The sequence below is a fragment of the Mytilus trossulus genome, chromosome 1 (genome assembly GCF_036588685.1).
Source record: "Mytilus trossulus isolate FHL-02 chromosome 1, PNRI_Mtr1.1.1.hap1, whole genome shotgun sequence".
In the NCBI taxonomy this organism is placed as follows: Eukaryota; Metazoa; Mollusca; class Bivalvia; order Mytilida; family Mytilidae; genus Mytilus; species Mytilus trossulus.
The window spans coordinates 10,427,973-10,446,656 of record NC_086373.1 but is presented as its reverse complement, the minus strand read 5'-3'; the positions used below and the strand labels follow the sequence as shown (position 1 = coordinate 10,446,656).

General features: G+C 32.8%; 1 protein-coding gene across 4 annotated transcripts in view; it reads left to right on the top strand.

The window, feature by feature from the left end:
• LOC134714889 (uncharacterized) overlaps positions 1-16,954 on the top strand; it is a 38,719-nt gene extending 21,765 nt beyond the window's left edge. For all 4 annotated transcript variants that reach the window (XM_063576591.1, XM_063576606.1, XM_063576598.1 and 1 more), the window contains 3 exons: positions 6,327-6,428; positions 8,075-8,129; positions 9,226-16,954. In XM_063576591.1, the coding sequence (XP_063432661.1) occupies positions 6,327-6,428; positions 8,075-8,129; positions 9,226-11,312 (2,244 nt within the window). In that variant the 3' untranslated portion in view covers positions 11,313-16,954. The remainder of the gene's footprint in view (positions 1-6,326; positions 6,429-8,074; positions 8,130-9,225) is intronic.
• The last annotated feature ends 1,730 nt before the right edge of the window (positions 16,955-18,684 follow it).

The following is an 18,684-nucleotide window of genomic DNA, read 5'->3' as shown; positions in this document are numbered from 1 at the left end:
CAGTATTATGCAATAGCAAAAAAAATTTCAGTTGCACAGTATTGCGCAATAGCAAGAAATCTTCAATTGCGCAATGGCAAGAAATATCTAATTGCACAATATTGTGCAATACAAGAAGTTTTCAATATTCACAGAGCTCCAGATAAGCTGTGTATTTGAGTGATCACGCAATACAAATTATAAAAAACCCAAAGCAATAGCCCATTGCAGGGTTCAATAACCCAATTAATTCAAAGGAAAACTCAATTATATGCCAAAACCATGAGTTCTCAACCCTTTTATTGGTTACCGTTTGCGTTATTTACCCTAATCTGTTTACAGTTGTCGCGTAAACTATTTTTATAATATTTATAATTGGGAAATTTCCTTTCGTTCTAAAAATATATCCCTGCATCAAGTAGCTGAAATGGGTCCCTGTTTGAGTTTTCTGTTGCTCTATAGGTACACGTGTTATTGAAAACATTTCGATCTTCTCTCCGTTTATCCAATTAGCGTGTGTCATGTAGTCATATTTTTTTCGCATTGCTCTGGATTTATCATAACATACATTAAATTAAAACGAAAGTGAATGTCCGGTAAACATATTGAATAGAAGCATGAATCTGCTTCTTTTGAAAAGCTGAGGGAAAGTAATGATGATAATAAGACTCAGCCAGTGTATTTAGGAAGGGTCCATCGAACGCACAGGCGTACCTTAACGAGAACATTGCAAATAAACACTGGGTTTGTCAAAAAGGTTTATCAGTTGGAAAAAGTGAAAGGCCAAATCAATAATGATAAAGCATCAGAAACCAAAAGTTCTAATAAAAGACAACTAAACCCAGATTTAGGTAAATTGAATAAAACAAAATCATTCAAGTATAATTAGAGTTTATGTACTTTTTTTTTCTTCATTTTCGTTTAATTAATGAACACACACAGGCACTGGTCTCAGAATTTATTATATAAAGGTATAAGACCAGTGCCTGTGAATACACATATCCATTTTTGTGAGAAATACAAAACTGGCAGAAGGTTTGAAACGGGACACAAATTAAAATTACAATTGCTCCTCAGTGCATAAACCCAATAAAACAGCTAGCAAATAACCCTAACGGTTTTCCCTAAACCAAATAAAACAGCTAAACAAACATGACAAAGAAAGAAACATATTTAAGATGGAAAAAAATCTGGGGTTGATATTGCCTAAATGTTCAATATTGTGTTGATGAAAAAACCCAATACATTAATTAAGGAGCTTGGTGGTGAAAAAACCCAATTTGATATTAACCTCAGGGGTGAATTGGAATGAATAATGTAATTAAAAAACTTTATCACCCAATTATATAAGAAAATGGTGGGTAAAAACCCCAATTTGTGAATTCTTATCTGGAGCTCTGAATTATTCTTTGAAAATTTGAGTTATCTTTCATGGTCCAGAATAGTAGTTGAATCAACTTAAATCATTGTTTTATACAATGTACAATGTATTTTCACTTTTACTACCAACTGATCAATTAAAACAATCTTTACCATTCAGTGATGACAAGCACTTTTTTACATTTTAATATTTTATGATGTATTTAAATGAGTAGTTATTGTTAGGGGCCATTAGAAATTTGAATTGAGATCAGTTTTGGAATAAAGGAGAGGGGGATGTGATTTTTTTTTTAATTTATATTCAACAGCATAGTGAATTGCTCAAAGACAAAACAAAAAAATTAAGTTCATTAGACCACATTCATTCTGTGTCAGAAACATATGCTGTGTCAACTATTTAATCACAATCAAAATTTAGAGCTGAATCCAGCTTGAATGTTGTGTCCAAACTTGCCCCAACCGTTCAGGGTTCAACCTCTGCGGTCATATAAAGCTGCGCCCTGCAAAGCAACTGGTTGATATTTGGACCCGGTTATCAAATTGTTCCACATTGAGGTCTAAAGGGTCTAAAATGTAACATTATTTGATTTCATCAAAAATTGAATTCTTGGGGTTCTATATATAATATGCTGAATCTAACCATGTATTTAGATTTTGAATATTGGACCATAATAGGTAAATGTCCAATTTAAATTTTTTGAAGTTTAAGTTCTTAGACCGCATTCATTCTGTGTCAGAAACCTATGTTGTGTCAACAATTTAATCACAATACAAATTCAGAGCTGTATCAAGCTTAAATGTTGTGTCCATACTTGCCCCAACTGTTCAGGGTTCGACCTCTTCTTTGTCCAGAATAGTAGTTGAATCAACTTAAATCAATACTATATACAATATACAATGCAATATTCACTTTACTACCAACTGATAAATTAAAGCAGTCTTTACCATTCTGTGATTACAAGCACTTTGATTACCATTCTAGGGTAATGCCCCTTTACAAATTGAAAAATTGAAGAATTTTTTAGTTTCTGTTCTCTGCCTCAAATAAATTTAACGAAATGTGTATATAATGCTTATTACCTCTAAACTCAGTTGAAGCAGTTTCACTTTTACAGTTCTTGAGTTATGTCCCTTTATAAGGTTATATGCTAGCAGGGGGCATCATCTGTGTCCCTTTGGACACATTCCCCATATATGTTTTTTAGAAGTTCCTTTTACAGTTCTTGAGTTATGTTCCTTTATAACGTTATATGCTAGCAGGGGCATCATCTGTGTCCTTTTGGACACATTCCCCATTTATTTTTTAGAAGTTACTTTTATTTAATATTAGTTTTAACCATGCCTGTATGACATTTCATATTTTAATATTTTATGATGTATTTAAATGAGTAGTTATTGTTGCATACTGCATTAGAAAACTTGAATTGAGATTATTTTTGGAATAAGGGAAAGGGGGGGGGGGGGGGGGGGGGGGGGTGAAAAAAAATGAGGGGGGCGGTTAATTTTTTCTCATTTCAGATTTCAGAAATTAAAAAGAAAATTTCTTCAAATATTTTTTTTTATATTGAATTCATATTAAACAGCATAGTGAATTGCTCAAAAGTAAAAAAAAAAATTTAAGTTAATTAGATTACATTCATTCTGTGTCAGAAACCTATGCTGTGTCAACTATTTTTAAAATCACAATCCAGCTTGAATGTTGTGTTCATACTAGCCCCAACTGTTCAGGTTCGATCCTCTGTGGTCGTATAAATCTGATCTCTGCGGAGCATCTGGTTTACAGTTTTGCAAAATGTTTTTTTCCGTAACTACTGGGCAAAGTGCATTATAGATAGATATATTGTTAACAGCATATAGATAGATATATTTATTGTTAACAGGATATAGATAGATATTGTTAACAGGATATAGATAGATATTGTTAACAGGATATAGATAGATATATTTATTGTAAACAGGATATAGATAGTTATATTGTTAACAGCAAGAGTTTTCATTAATATCAACAAACACATCACCATCACCAAAACAAAATTTTGTCATGAATCATCTGTGTCCTTTGTTTAATATGCACATAGACCAAAGTGAGCGATGCAGGCTCTTTAGAGCCTCAAGTTTTTCAGATATCGCTCATTGTCAGCTTCTTATTTTGATATCACACACTGTCAGCTTGTTATTCTGATATACATCACACATTGTCAGCAAATTATTCAGATATCACACACTGTCAGCAAATTATTCAGTTGTCACACACTGTCAGCCTATTATTCAGATATCACACATTGTCAGCATATTATTCAGCAATCACACACTGCCAGCATATTATTCAGATATCATACACTGTTAGCATATTATTCAGATATCACACATTGTCAGCATATTTATATTCAGAAATATCACACTGTGAGCATATTATTCAGATATCACACACTGTCAGCATATTATTCAGAAATCACACACTGTGAGCATATTATTCAGAAATCACACTTTGTCAGCATATATATATTCAGATATCACACACTGCCATCATTTTATTCAGATATCATACACTGTCATCATTTGATTCAGATATCATACGCTATCAACATATTATTTAATTATCCCACATTGTCAGCATTGTCAATGTATATTTGTTCCACCCAACAAATGTTCCAGTGGAAACTTTGTTATAAACAATGTCATATTATTTGTTCCTGTTGAAATAAATATTCTATATCATTTATTCTGTTAGGAACATTTACTGTAATATTTATTTATTGTTTCCATTTGGAACTTATATTATGATGGAACTTCTATTCCATGACACCAAACACTGACAGCATGTTACTCAGATATCACACATTGTCAGTATATTATTCAGATATCATGCACTATAAGCATATTATTCAGATATCATACATTGTCAGCATATTATTTAGAAATCCCACATTGTCATCATATTAGGCCAACCTTAAAAATATGTTTGTTTGCAGTTTTCCGACTGTACCTTCAGACTGAAGGGTCGGTAGGTAGGAAAAATATTTTATTTTATCATCCAAAATACAGTTCAAACAAGCAGTTACACTAAACCAAGTTTCTTGTGAAGAAAAAAAAAACATTTTAAAACAACAAACACTTGACATGCTGAAAACCAAATTTCAAATGAACAGGCATTTTCAGATAAAAAACTTTTTAACCAAAACTGAAACTTTAACATAGTGTCATTTAATATCCAATATACGACATAAAATATGGTATGATTATTAAATACTGGAACATTTATAAACAAGGAATGTCATTATGACTAGAACTGTTTTAAAGAAATATATTCAGAAATGTATGCTTCTTGACTAGAATGTTTTCATGAGTAGAGTATTTTCATCAAAAATGTATATATTATAGATTTATAAGACAATTATTAAAGAGTGTATTTTAAATAAAAAAAAATAACCATTGAATCTTCTTCAATTGAAAAAAAAGTATCAAAGACATCGGACTGTTTTCATATTTCTAACAATATTTAATTATATGTGATAAGGTTATATTTTTTCCAGGCTTTAATGAAAACCAAAGGAATCTAAAGTTTGGGGTGAAATCCATCGCACCCCATTAAAAGTAAATGGTCTGTACTGAAATGTTTTTTAATGCATAAAAAAAATTGGCAGCATAGCTCCTAAGGACATGTTTTAATAGAATTCACACAGGCCACACAGTTTGGGTATATTTAATATTGTAAGAAAGAGAATAATTGCAATGAGTGGGGCAGCCCCCCTTATCCTAAAGGAGCATACTCATTGCAATCGAAGATAGATTTAATATAGAGAGAGTATATTTATTTTTCAAGCTAACCATTCATTTTCTCTACATCTTTGTGTAGTTTATATGGTTGCTTCTTGTTGATTTGGCATGATCTATATCCATTAACATATCAAATGAGCCCTTCCTCGGTACAGGCGTGTTTACAGATATCCATGAAGATTTAAGTCACGGAGGAGTGGTTTCATCTTTGCCTTTTCACAACGATTTGTAGAAAATATGCTTCAAGCTGCTGTCGAATTATTTAACCACTGAAATTGGTTCCATAAAGTCCGGCTCCACAGATTCTGAACCCGATTTGTTTGAGACAGAATGGTTATCGTGTCAGTTATGAATATCCGCTGCATCATCGTCAGTGATATCATCACACATCATTACATGCGCCTGAATCTGTATAAACAGTTTACTAATAAACTTTTTCGTTTGTTATTTGTCTTAAAATTGACACGAGATGACAGCGTAAAGTACTCCTCCGTGACTTTATGGATACCTGTAAACAATTTCCATGTGCTTTATCATTAAATGGTCACATGAACGCTTGACGGGAAGCAAAGAAAAACCGAACTTGAAAAGCGTAATTGACCCAGACTTTAAATCATTTCCGGAAAGGACCCAAAGTTCCGGATCGCGTCAATAGTGGTATTAAAAAAAAATTCTTCAAATTTACAGCAATAAAATTTTCACAGTCGGGAGGATTTTCAAGGGTCGGTCGGTAAACTGCAAACAAACAATATTTTAATTTAAGCCTTATTCAGATATCACACATTGTCAGCATATAATTCAGATATCATACATTGTCATCATATTATTCAGATATCACACATTGTCAGCAAATTATTCATATATCCCACATTGTCAGCTTATTATTCAGATATCACACATTGTCAGCATATAATTCAGATATCACACATTGTCAGCTTATTATTTAGATATCACACATTGTCAGCTTATTATTTAGATATCCCACATTGTAAGCTTATTATTTAGATATCACACATTGTCAGCTTATTACTCAAATATCACAAATTGTCAGATTTTGTACACCTTCAACATTTTATTTAGTTTTGTTACATTGTCTGCATATTATTCAGATCTCCATCACTGTCAGAATATTATTCAAATCCTTTGCACTGTCAGAATGTTATTCAGATCAGCATATTTTTTTTTTACAGATACAAGCCCAGGAATTAAGAGCAGTTGTAAGAAGTTGTTATAAACATCTTGGCCAGGAAAGTTTATTGGGAGGGGCTTCTGAACCGTCAGAGATAGCAAAGGTAAAAATATATTAAACCACTGATTAAGTAATAAATTCTGACTTGACAACTGATCCTAATGTTATCATTCTTTATGAACTGGCTCAAAACCTGGAAAGTATAATGTTCATAATTTATTATATTACTGTTGTTCAATTACTATTTATTTCTCATTGTTTGGAGCTCCACATGGCTATCTCATTGAAACCACACATTGCCATTTGAATGTAAACAAGGATTGATTTGAATCTGGAATAATTTTTAATTGAGGAAAACAGATAAGAAATTTACAGTAAAAACTAACCTTACTAAATGTGTTAGACACATGGCTAAGGTCAATTTTACTTTTGCTGATCTTTCAGTATGAACTTCATGTAACTTACTCCCACTCATGACTAACTCTATTTAGTTGGGTTAGTTTTTGTCGTCAACAGTGTATAAGTTTGTGATTAGGTCTAGTTTATGGTGAACAGCAAGTGGTAGGTCAATTATATTTGGTATGCAGTTGTATAAGCATTGGCACATCATTTCCATGGAGATTATTTGGCCCTGCCCCCTCAGTCATGGTCTATTGACTTCAAAACTTTTGTTTATTTTACATGTATTAGTTTGTGATTATGTCAGTTCAAGGGGAACCATTAGTGGTAGGCCAATATTAATTGGTATTCAGTTGTATAAGCTTTGACACATCTTATTTCCCTGGAGAATATTTAGCCTTGCCCCTCAGTCACAGTCTAATGACTGAAACTTATCTAAAGTTTTCATGTATTAGTTTGTGATTAGATCAGTTTAAGATGAACTGCTAATGTTAAGTCAATGCTATTTGGTATGCAAATTTATTGGTGTTTGCAAGTATTGTTGCCATGGAGATTGTATAGCCCACCCCCTCTTCATGGTTCATTGACTTTGAAACTTTTACATAGTTTACAAGTTAATATTTGTATTTAGATTTGGGAACAACTTATAATAAGTCAATGGTATTTGGTATGCAGTTGTATAAGCATTGGCACATTTCATTTACATGGAGATTGTTTAGCCATATAACTCAGTCATGGTTCATTGACTTTGAATATTTGCATAACTTGTGTAAGATGTTAGAGTATTGCTATTTGGATTTCAACATTTGCATAATCAAAATTACAAAAAAGGTGAGACATATCTCTGTGATAACAGTTTATGATCATACATTTCTTATAATTTTTCATAAATCAAAATTATTCAAGACTCAATCAATTCCATGTTTGTAGCTCCACATTGCCTTCTAAAAATATCTTCATCCTGCCTTCTCATAGTTCCAAACTACATCCAACAATAGCCCAAAATTGCCTGCTCACAGTAGCTCCATGGTTGCTTCACATTTTTACAGTCAATAATAAATTTGGAACTATACCATTCTTCACATTTATGATATATTAAAATCTTTAACAAAATTGGAATACTGTACAGTACATATGTGTTGACATACAGCATTTATTTTACATGGAAAAAAATAAATATTCAAAATTAACATTTTTTATCAAACAAAAATACCCAGACATTTGTGAGTTATCTGTTATGAGTGTTAGCTTCAATTTTAACTTCCTTTCATCAGTCACTTAAATAATGTCAAATGATAGAGTTCACGGTACAAACTTCCATTAAATGTTGGTTACTGTTACTATTTGTAGGATGAGGTGGTAGAATCTCCTGCCAGTCAAGAAACCAGTCTGCCTGATACTGGAGGTAATAAGGCCAAGTAGGCAAAACAATTAGTACAGTACAATTTGTGATAACTGGTGATTGAAATTTTCTTGAACTTTTAACTCAAGTAAGCTATTTCCAAGTAGTTTATCAAAATGGCCACCATTACTAAAAATAGAACGTAAAGGTAAAACACATTTATTGTCTTACATAATATCTTAGAGGAGTCCTGGTTCTTTAATTAGGGTTATTGACAAATTTTCATGTTATGCGAATGGACCACTTTCGAGTTCATCTGTCACCTGAATACTCGTCAATTAGGCACGCCTTTGTGACGTCATTTACCAGATAGAGGGGGTCGCCTGTATGCCTGCACTATTAACGTTCATCAGGCTTCTTAGTGATCGTCATTGTGCATGATAAACTAGAAATAATTTATGTTTTGTAAGTACTTAATAACAATTCCCTAATGACAACAGTGCTGATTGTCAATTATTAGATATAGTTTGCTGAATAAATCGTGAAATATAGTATTACAATTTTCCAACCACTCGTTCAACATTGGAATGAAAGTGACAATGCCCCTAAACGCACAAATAATGTTCACTAAAACAGAATGCATTGAACTCGAAAGTTGTCTATTATCTCTTTAACTATACACAATATTAAAAACAGTATGCAGCAAAAAAGATCATCAATGCAGGATCTTCAAAAACACCAGTATGATCAAAATCATTGGGTTACTACTTGCAGAGTTGTGATCCTTATAAACTTCTTTTATATGTTTCATAGTCTTTGTCTTTATTTTTTATGTCACACAATTTATAAAGATGTGAGTTGATAGTTAATGAGACAACAAGCCACCAATAGAAGTATACATGAAAGAAAGAAAAAAACAAAGCAAAAAAAAAAAAATTCCCCAATTCTAGACATTTTTTTAATGAATCCTACAAGTAACTGCAGTCATCAGTGATACAAGCTAAAAGATTGTGCTACAAAGTAATACAAAAAGGAGCTAATGGCGATTCTATCAAAATTTAACTTCCAATTACTAGATCTTCAATTTTAATGCCTGTAAATCACATTTTTTCTAAGCATTTGGAATACTGTAAATCAGTGTTATTTTCTACTTTTGTAGGTGGTTGTCAAGAAAGTGTTGAAGATCCTATATGGATTTGTTTTCTGTGTGCTCAACAATTCGCTGATCAGGAGGAATTAATGACTCACCAAGACAAGTGTGAAGAAGAGGCTGAGAAGGAGGAGTCTAACCCCCCACCCCCTCCTCCTCCTCCTCCTCGTCGTCCTCCCACACCTCCAGTAAGAAGGTTAAGACCACGTCGTACTAAACCAACACATATAGTTATACAGCCTCAAACCCCACAATATCAAGTCCAGCCAGTTAAATTAGTCTGCCATAGGAGGAGACGATTTACACCAGAACCTTATATTCCTCCCAAAACGGAGGATTTTCTGAAAGCTCTTAATTTGTATGACAAACCAAAGGAACCTCCACGAGTTGTTACCCCTGTCTCAGATATTGATAGTGATTGTGAAATTATTGACGTCACATATGGTGAATCTGCTGTACAGACACCTAGAACTCCCAAATCATTAATGTCACAGATGAGTAGAGACACACATAACAGTTGTAGAAAACGACACTTAAGTTTTACTCAGGCATTGGAACTTCCTGAGGGCTATAGCTCAGAAGACTCAGAGAGTGAAACTGAAAGTGGATCTCAGAAAAACAAATTGAAAACTCCACTTGGAACTTTACTTTGTGGCGTTGATTTAACTTCCCCATTAGGGCAGAGGGTTAAGAAACATTGGAAGATTGATACAAATTATACAATCATAAGTGGAGATAAAATAGAACAGTTTTGTTCTGGACCAATGAAAAATGATTTTGTGGAAAAATTACGCCACAGAGGAGAATCTTCATACCCAATTGTATTCAATAAAAAGAACCGAAGGCATATGTCTAAACATAAACATTCATATAAATTTAACTCAGGACAAAGAAAGGAATTCATGATGTGTTTAAAAACTGGACTTACAAAAAGAAGCAGAAAATTATTGGAGGATATAGTGAAATGTAGTGTTAAACTTGACCGAGTGAAACCAGGAGTGATAAAGAGATGGTTAAAACCTAAGCCCCCTCCACCCTATCCTTATGCATACATCCGTAGAATGTATGAACAGGAACATCCTATCATTAAGAAAATAGTACAGAAACCTAAACCTGGACCTAAATATGCCAAATTAAAACAAATAACTGATGGTCTTCGCAAACTTAACAGGCCTCACAATCTTCTTCCAAATCAGCGAATGTTTTCTAAAGTAGTTCATAACCCAGATGGTTCTACTAGTATGAGAATGGTTTACCAACATCCCACTTCCCAAGTTAGGCCTCAGTTTAGCAATGTGCCAGGTAATAGACGAAAACAAACATTTAATCAAAGTACGGTGAGACAGATTGATCCAGATGACATTGAGATAATTGAACTGTCATCGTCTGATGAGGAGGGTGATAAAGTACCTCAGCAACCTCATCAGCCAGCTTCACTCCCTCCTAAAGGGATGACCACATTTAAAAACATAACTGGGGTAGCAACAAGTCCTCAGATAGCAAGGAGAATGGCAGTTCCCAACTCACAAAAGCTATTCAGGTCACATCAGCAGCATTCGCCGGGTATGATGTCACCAAGAATGACTTTTTACCCAAGACTTCAGCAGCAAGTCTCAAGGCCTATAAGTCCTTCAAATACAAGAGAAAGAATATTTCAAGGTGTAAGGGGAATATTAAGTCCGTCATCTTTACAAAATAAATCTCATGCTACGATACATTCCTCACCTCCAGGCGCCAGTACTTGTAAAGAACTAATGCAAAATTCCAAGCCTGTATCAGGTTTTGTAAATAGAGCAATGTTTAAAGAGACACCACAGATCCTTAGAACCTCTCAGAATAGTCCATCCAAATCAATGAACAAAAACTCACCAAAAGCAGCCGGTTTTCCTGGGTATGTACGAATGGACTACACAGTTCCTGCTGATTCTACTACTAGTTCTGTAGGTGCAAGCTTTAATGTTAAATATACTAATGGATCCCCTGTTATATCTAAAACTATGGTCCAGCCTGTACAGACCAACAGATCACCATTAATTGCAAAACCACGAGATCCTATAATGGAGTCTGACGTCATTGTTATTGATGATGAAGATTGATGTTAATTAATTATTTATTTATCATAGTCATGCTGGTATTCATGTAAAGTTGTCTTTGTTTCTAAAAACATCATGTTCTAAAGCAAAAGATGTTTTGCATCTAGGATTTTTGTGTGTTAGTTCCTTCTGTATACTTTAATTTTTGCTTTAAGCAATATACTTTGATGCAATATAAACATGATCAATATAAAGGCATTCATTTGGCAAGTTCTTAATTTTAGACTTCTACTCTATGTTCAAAATCAGAAGTTAAAAGTTTAGTTTGTTCAAATTATCATCTAAAAGCAGCATATAACATGTATAATAGAAGATTATTGGTTACAATTTTCCTTATTAGATATTTATGAATTATTAAATGCTTCTTTTTGGTAATTTTATTGGGGCATAAAGGCTTTTAAAGAATCACATTTGGTACGAAGTACAGATTAGCTTCATACTAAACAAAGCTTTCAACTGTTTTCAACCTAAGAATTTTTTTTATTGAGAAGCATTAAATTCTTATGATAACATTTGTATACTAAATGTACAACCATGATAATAGAAGTTCAATCAAGCCTTTTTTCTGTTTTTTTTTTAATAAAAATATTTAAATGTCATGAGTCCATGCAGTCATAGAAAATAATTAATGCTTGCAAGTGAATAATAAATAGTAAGAAGGACATATATATTCACTAATATTCATGCAATATCCCTTTTATCATTGTAAAGTAAAGATTGAAAAACTCAGTAGACATATTTTTGTCACTGATGACTGCTCTAATTTGAAGGTTTATTTGCACTAGTGCAGTACAATGCATTATTATATACTTAATTCGGGAACTAATCTGTATGAAATATTTTGTTACTGTACTATGAATATAGATTCTTCCACTGCAATCAATGACAAAATTTCTGCTCTTGAGACAGCTCCTTCGAACATTTAGTTTGATAAATTTATTCCTGACTGTCTTGTTAAAAACCTGCCTCAGATTCTATTTGTGAACCAAATCTTGTATTTCTTTATTTAAAAATCATTGAAATGTTTAGTTATAGATTATTAAATTTGATATAATTAATTTATTAGCCAAAGAAGTAAATTTATAGCAATTTGTGTTTAAAGAAAACTTTATATAGAAAATACTAGTCCAAATAATAAGAACGTCTGGAAAGGCTTTTTGTCGAGCCTTCGACTTTTGTTGAAAAAGCGAGACTAAGCGATCCTACATTCCGTCGGCGTCTTCTGGGGTGTCAACAAATATTCACTCTGTGGTTAAAGTTTTTGAAATTTAAATAACTTTCTTAAACTATACTGGATTACTTCCAAACGTGGACAGAAGCTTGTTTATGATCATAAGATAGTATCCAGAAGTAAATTTTGTAAAAATAAAGTTCCATTTTTTCCTTATTTTACTTATAAATGGACTTAGTTTTACATTCACTCTGTGGTTAAAGTTTTTAAAATTTTAATAACTTTCTTAAACTATCCTGGGTTTGTACCAAACTTTAACAGAAGCTTGTTTATGATCAAAAGATATTATACAGAAGTAAATTTAAAAAAAAAAAATCCGTTTTTTCCGTATTTTACTTTTAAATGGACTTAGATTTTCTGCCAGGAAACAACACATTCACTCTGTGGTTCAATTTAAAAAAAAATTAATAACTTTCTTATACTACTTTAAATTTGTACCAAACTTAGACAGAAGCTTGTTTATGATCAGAAGCTTGTATTAAGAAGGAAATTTTGTTAATATTTTGTACCTGTGTATCTTTTTTACTTATAAATGGAGTCAGGACTTAGTTTTCTTCCAGTTAACATTACATACAGTCTGCAGTTAAAAGTTTTTAAACATTTATCAGATTCATAAACTATTCTGGATTTTTACCAAACTTGGACAGAGGTTTCTTACAATCAAAAGATAGTATAAAGAGGAAAAATTTAATTGATTTTTCCCTCATTTTTGTTGAGTGTGATTTACAGCAAAAGTAGGCGAGACACTGGGTTCCGCGGAACCCTTACAAATTTTTTTTTTTTTTTTGCTTTGACAATTTTCTGGTACAGACTAAATTATAAGAAATTACCAATAATGCATATAATATTCTTTAAGAAGTCAAATTCATATAAGGCAGCTATGGTTATAAATTTTATAATCAGAACTTTGAAAATTTATAGCTTTAATTGATGATGATAGCACTATATATTGTCAAACAGTTAAATTGATGTGACTGGGGATTAGATATCTTGATTGGACCTGTTAGTTTTCTGATTAATGATCCAAATTCCCTTTAATGAACTCACTACTACAGGGGTGTTAAAAGACCATGCCAATGCATGGTGCACAATTAACACATCAATTATGTCATCTATTGTGTTTCACAAGTAAAACTTTATCAAAAATAAAATTTAGTAATGGGCATTAATCATGTAAAAAGTAGAATCTGAATACCATTTTAGAACAGATGGGATGTAAAAGGCTTCACCAACCTATTTTGTATTCTTTTCTGTTTTTCTTATAAAATGTAACAAACTTTTGTTTGTTATAAATTGTTAATATACATTGTATAACCTTAATAAACCGCTTTCATAGTGCTAATTTTATAAGAGAAAAAAAGGTATTGCCAAAAAGGGTTTGTCTGATACTAGAACAGTTCCTTCTTGAAACTGTGATCAAATTTAATTGGCTGATATTATATGAGAGGCTAGTTGGGTTTTATAAACTTTATAGGAGGTCCAGATGAAGTCTGTTCTGTACTTAAACTTTTGCTTGTGATCAAATTTTTTTACATACATTTGTCCTTCAATTGCTACAATCTATTCATATTTACTTTTCGATCTTAGAAAACTATTATGCCTTATAGATTTTATGAAGGAACCTTCAAATATTAAATTTATTCAGGGTTAGTAGTTACGCATTATAAACTTTTGTATATATTTAGTGTATTTAAGTTAAGTGATGTTTATATATCTTTTAAGATGAATTTATTGCAGCATTTTGTATGTAGTTATGTTTTTGCAAAATTTATATTCATAGAGTTTAATTGCAAAATTTTGCTATCAGAATCTGAGTTGAAATACTTTTTGATTCATGGAAAGATTATGTAGAGCAAACCCTTTTTTCAGGTAATGTCTTACTTAAGACAAAACTTAGGTTTGCTATTCTGTTAGCTTTTAGTAGTGTTTCAAGGCTTTATATTTACATCTGATTGCATTGAGTGTGTAGGTAAAGGTAATATCATTGGTTAGCTGGCTTGTTAGGTGAACCATGAAGTCATTATAAGGTTTTGTAAACTATACTCCTTTAAGTGTATACTAGTCTGACAGATAACCACTGTATTTGTCTAGGACTAGGCTACTTCGAAAGGAGGGTAGTATACCTTACCTCATAATGACTTCACGATTCAGCTAGCAAGCAAGCTAACCAAAAATATTACCTTTACCCACACACTCAATGTAATCAGATGTAAGAAGTAAGAAAAGCTTTATATTTAATATTTTAAGAACCCATTAAACTATGTCCACATTACCTCATTGGTGTAGTGGTCTAAGACTTCAGAACTACTGTATCAATAGCCTGTCAGTGCTAATTGTTAATTTAAATCAGCATCTGGTAGGTGTGTTTGACTACAATCTTAATTGACTAGCATTGGCAGTTTTCATATTTAAGAACTCTGGTTCTCTCTGGGGACTCTAGCTTTCTCCACGAATAAAAGCTGACCGCCACCAAATATAACAATAGTGCTGAAAGTGGTGTTTAAACACCAATCAGTCAATCAGTCCTATATATCAATTACTATGACTTCTTTTTCATAATCAATTTGATTCCAATAAAACATTTTACCCTCTGTGTCAATATCTATAATGGTGTGTCACACTGTGAATCCATCTTACAGACAAACACAGCTGATATACAGAGAACAGCTCGGCTTGCAACCATTGCATTTGTGTGCAGGCGTATCTAAGATAACCAGATCTAGAGATCTGGAAATATCTTTTTTTCCCTGGTTATCCTTAAAGAAATCTGCTGGTCCTTACTATTATTTCAATTGCAAAATACCAAAATTGTTGGCCCTCACAAAATTTTGGTAGTCAAAACCTACCAACCGCCACTTTTGAAGAATTTTGATATGCTGTAGGTGAAAGTTTTGTGACCCTGTTGATCCACTTCTCTCTCAGTCATTATGCATAATAGGATCATGTAAACTAGTTTTCTTTTCAAGACCAATCCACAAGTTTGATTTTGATTATGATTTATTTATTTGTTAAGTTAAATACTGAAATTTGTAGTGCACCTATACCCATGAGATTCAGACAAGCAGTTACACATAAAAAAGTTACAAATCAACAGTTTAAATGATTGTATTTTGGTATGGATGTTTCCATGCCTATCCCTTTATAATCTATTCTTAGATTTGGCAAAGTCTAGATATGTGTGAGCCAAGGCTCCGTGTTGAAGGCTGTACATTGACCTGTAATGGTTTACTTTTTTAAATTGTTATTTGGATGGAAAGTTGTCTCATTGGCACTCACACCACATCTTCCTATATCTATGGCTTGTTTTAATATGGGAGTGCTGCAGGTAATTTCAGTCTTGTTTGTGTACACAGCAGTATTTGCAATGAAGGATATCAATTTTGTGTTATTATTTATAGAGGCGAATTTAGGGGGGCCCGGGGGGAATTGGTTGCTTATATGGGGAATCACTGAAGCGTGACTGGAGCGGGCCCCCTCTTAGGCAGTCAGTGGGCCCCCCACTTATGAAAATTCCTGGATCCGCCACTGATTAACATTTGTTTTCAACCAGTTTTCCATGGTCTGCCAAGGTTTCTGGAATTTTTATGTGCAGATAAAAGATTTGTATATTTACCACTTTTTGTGAACATATATTTTTAGAAATTTTGTAAGTTTCAACTTATTTCCCCTAAAAAAAAACTTGTTTTTCTTTTGAGAATTTATAGAAATAAATAGTGTGAAGATTAAAATACTTTGAACCCACAGCTTTAAACATGAAGTTTACTGAAGTGTGAACATTTGTAGCTTGACATGGACCTCAACGGTATTGAAGATGAGGAGCAGCAATTAAAGTAAATAAATAATTTGTTGCATTGTGTTGGGTTTTATTAAGAACATATAAAAAAAGAGGATGTTTAACTTTTACATACCAGGACATTTTGCAGTGTCATGAATACATATTAAATTATCCTTTTAATTTAAATTACCTTTCTATAATTTCAACTAAAGGTTCCTGAAAGTAGATGAGATAGATGTGTTATTAATACTATTTATATTATTTCAAATTACAAACTGTAAGCTTTCCATTCCTTTATTAATAGTCTTTGGCCAGTTTTCATAAAGACAAATTTCTGGCTTTATTCTTTTTTCTATTCATCAGATTGTCATAAAGCTCAACATTATCAGATTGTCATAAAGCTTAACATTATCAGATGTAAAAGAGTATAGTAGTCTAATGATTATATTTTCATACATCATACTTGTAAAATTTTCATGAAGTAGGTCGATTTTTCAATGAAAAAAAAATCATTTCTGATTTGATTCAAATAATATATATTTTTGTACAGATACATTTATGTATAAAACATTGATCAAGATTCACATTTTGTATTCACTTTCTGTATGTCTTTATTGAAGTCAGGAAAGGTATAATAAACTGCATATTAGAAAACAATCTATATATTATTTATTTACTATAGCAGGAAGCTTTGGTCCTACACTTACTCAGTCAATTCTGTCTCTCAGAAAGATATATTTATGTTATCTTAGTCAGAGTATGGTCTGTTGGTATAGGTTATCTTAGTCAGAGTATGGTCTGTTGGCATAGGTTATCTTAGTCAGAGTATGGTCTGTTGGCATAGGATATCTTAGTCAGAGTATGGTCTGTTGGCATAGGTTATCTTAGTCAGAGTATGGTCTGTTGGCAAAGGTTATCTTAGTCAGAGTATGGTCTGTTGGCATAGGTTATCTTAGTCAGAGTATGGTCTGTTGGCATAGGTTATCTTAGTCAGAGTATGGTCTGTTGGCATAGGTTATCTGTTCATTGTTTCTTTCGTGAGCAATGTTAATTAAAAGATAAAAATAAAAAGAACGTTGTATGATTGCCCATGAGACACTTGTTTTGTCATGAATTAGGCTGTTGGTGGTTTTCCATTTTAAATCTTTTAACATTTTGTCAATTCGACTCGTGGTCTGTTATAGCTAACCATGCTATATGGGTTATGTTCATTGATTTTAGCTAAGCTTAGTTACAATGAGCTTTCTCGTCAACTAGTGTCTCTTTACGGGCCTCGATGGCCAAGTGGTCTTAATAGTTCTACTACTATAATCGCTAGATTATCACTAAATACATTTGCCATGGATTCTGTCTTTCAACCATAATCAAGCTTCCCCATTCCCAAGCGTTCTATGTTTCCATTCTTAACTTTATTCGACATTCATTCTATAAAGTCATGAAAACTTATTGACGACGCCGACTATGTCCTCGGCGACTGAAATTTATACTACATATGAGCTCATATGTAGTAGAACGTAATCAGAGATCAATATTTAAATTAGAGCTCATATGTATTATCGGACCACAGATGAATTATCACGTTGTGATTGGTTAAACGCCGTCACGTGGTGACCCCCTATGAGACCGTATGGGGTTAGTAAGTTTCATATGGGGTTCGTGACGCGTTAATGGCGACGTCATCTATTAATGTTGTTGTGTTTCATTGTTTATTTTTCAACAAAACGCCGCAGAAAAAGTCCAGCGTCCGATAAATTCGTTATACGGTTAACTACTGACACCCTACGGATCCATAGAGGGTGAATAAAATTCATAGTGGACTCGGCCTCCGGCCTCACCCCCTATGGATTTTACTAACCCTCTATGGATCCGTATGGGGTCAGTAGTGAACCATATAACTTATAGTATAACGTTATCAGAGATCAATATTTTAATTAGATTGATTTGCCTACTATCTTGAAAACTATACAGAAACTTACCATAGTGAAAATCATGATCAGCAACAGCTTCAACATATATAAGATTAAGGTATGTAGAGACAACTCTCTTAAAAACTGAATGGCATAAGATGTAACAACAATAGGCCAACGAGCCAAACCAATACCGCACAGTAAACAATAACCAAGAAATTACCAATGTAAAACAATTCAGAAAAGACAACTGCCTGTTTGTATACGAAACAATAAACAATGAATAAATATGTTATAGGCCTACAGCAATAGATAAAAGTGCATATGATATAAAAAAGAAGATGTGGTATGATTGCCAATGAGACAACTATCCACTATCCACAAAAGACCAAAATGACAAACATTAACAGTTATAGGTCACCGTACGGCCTTCAACAATGAGAAAAGCCCATACCGCATATA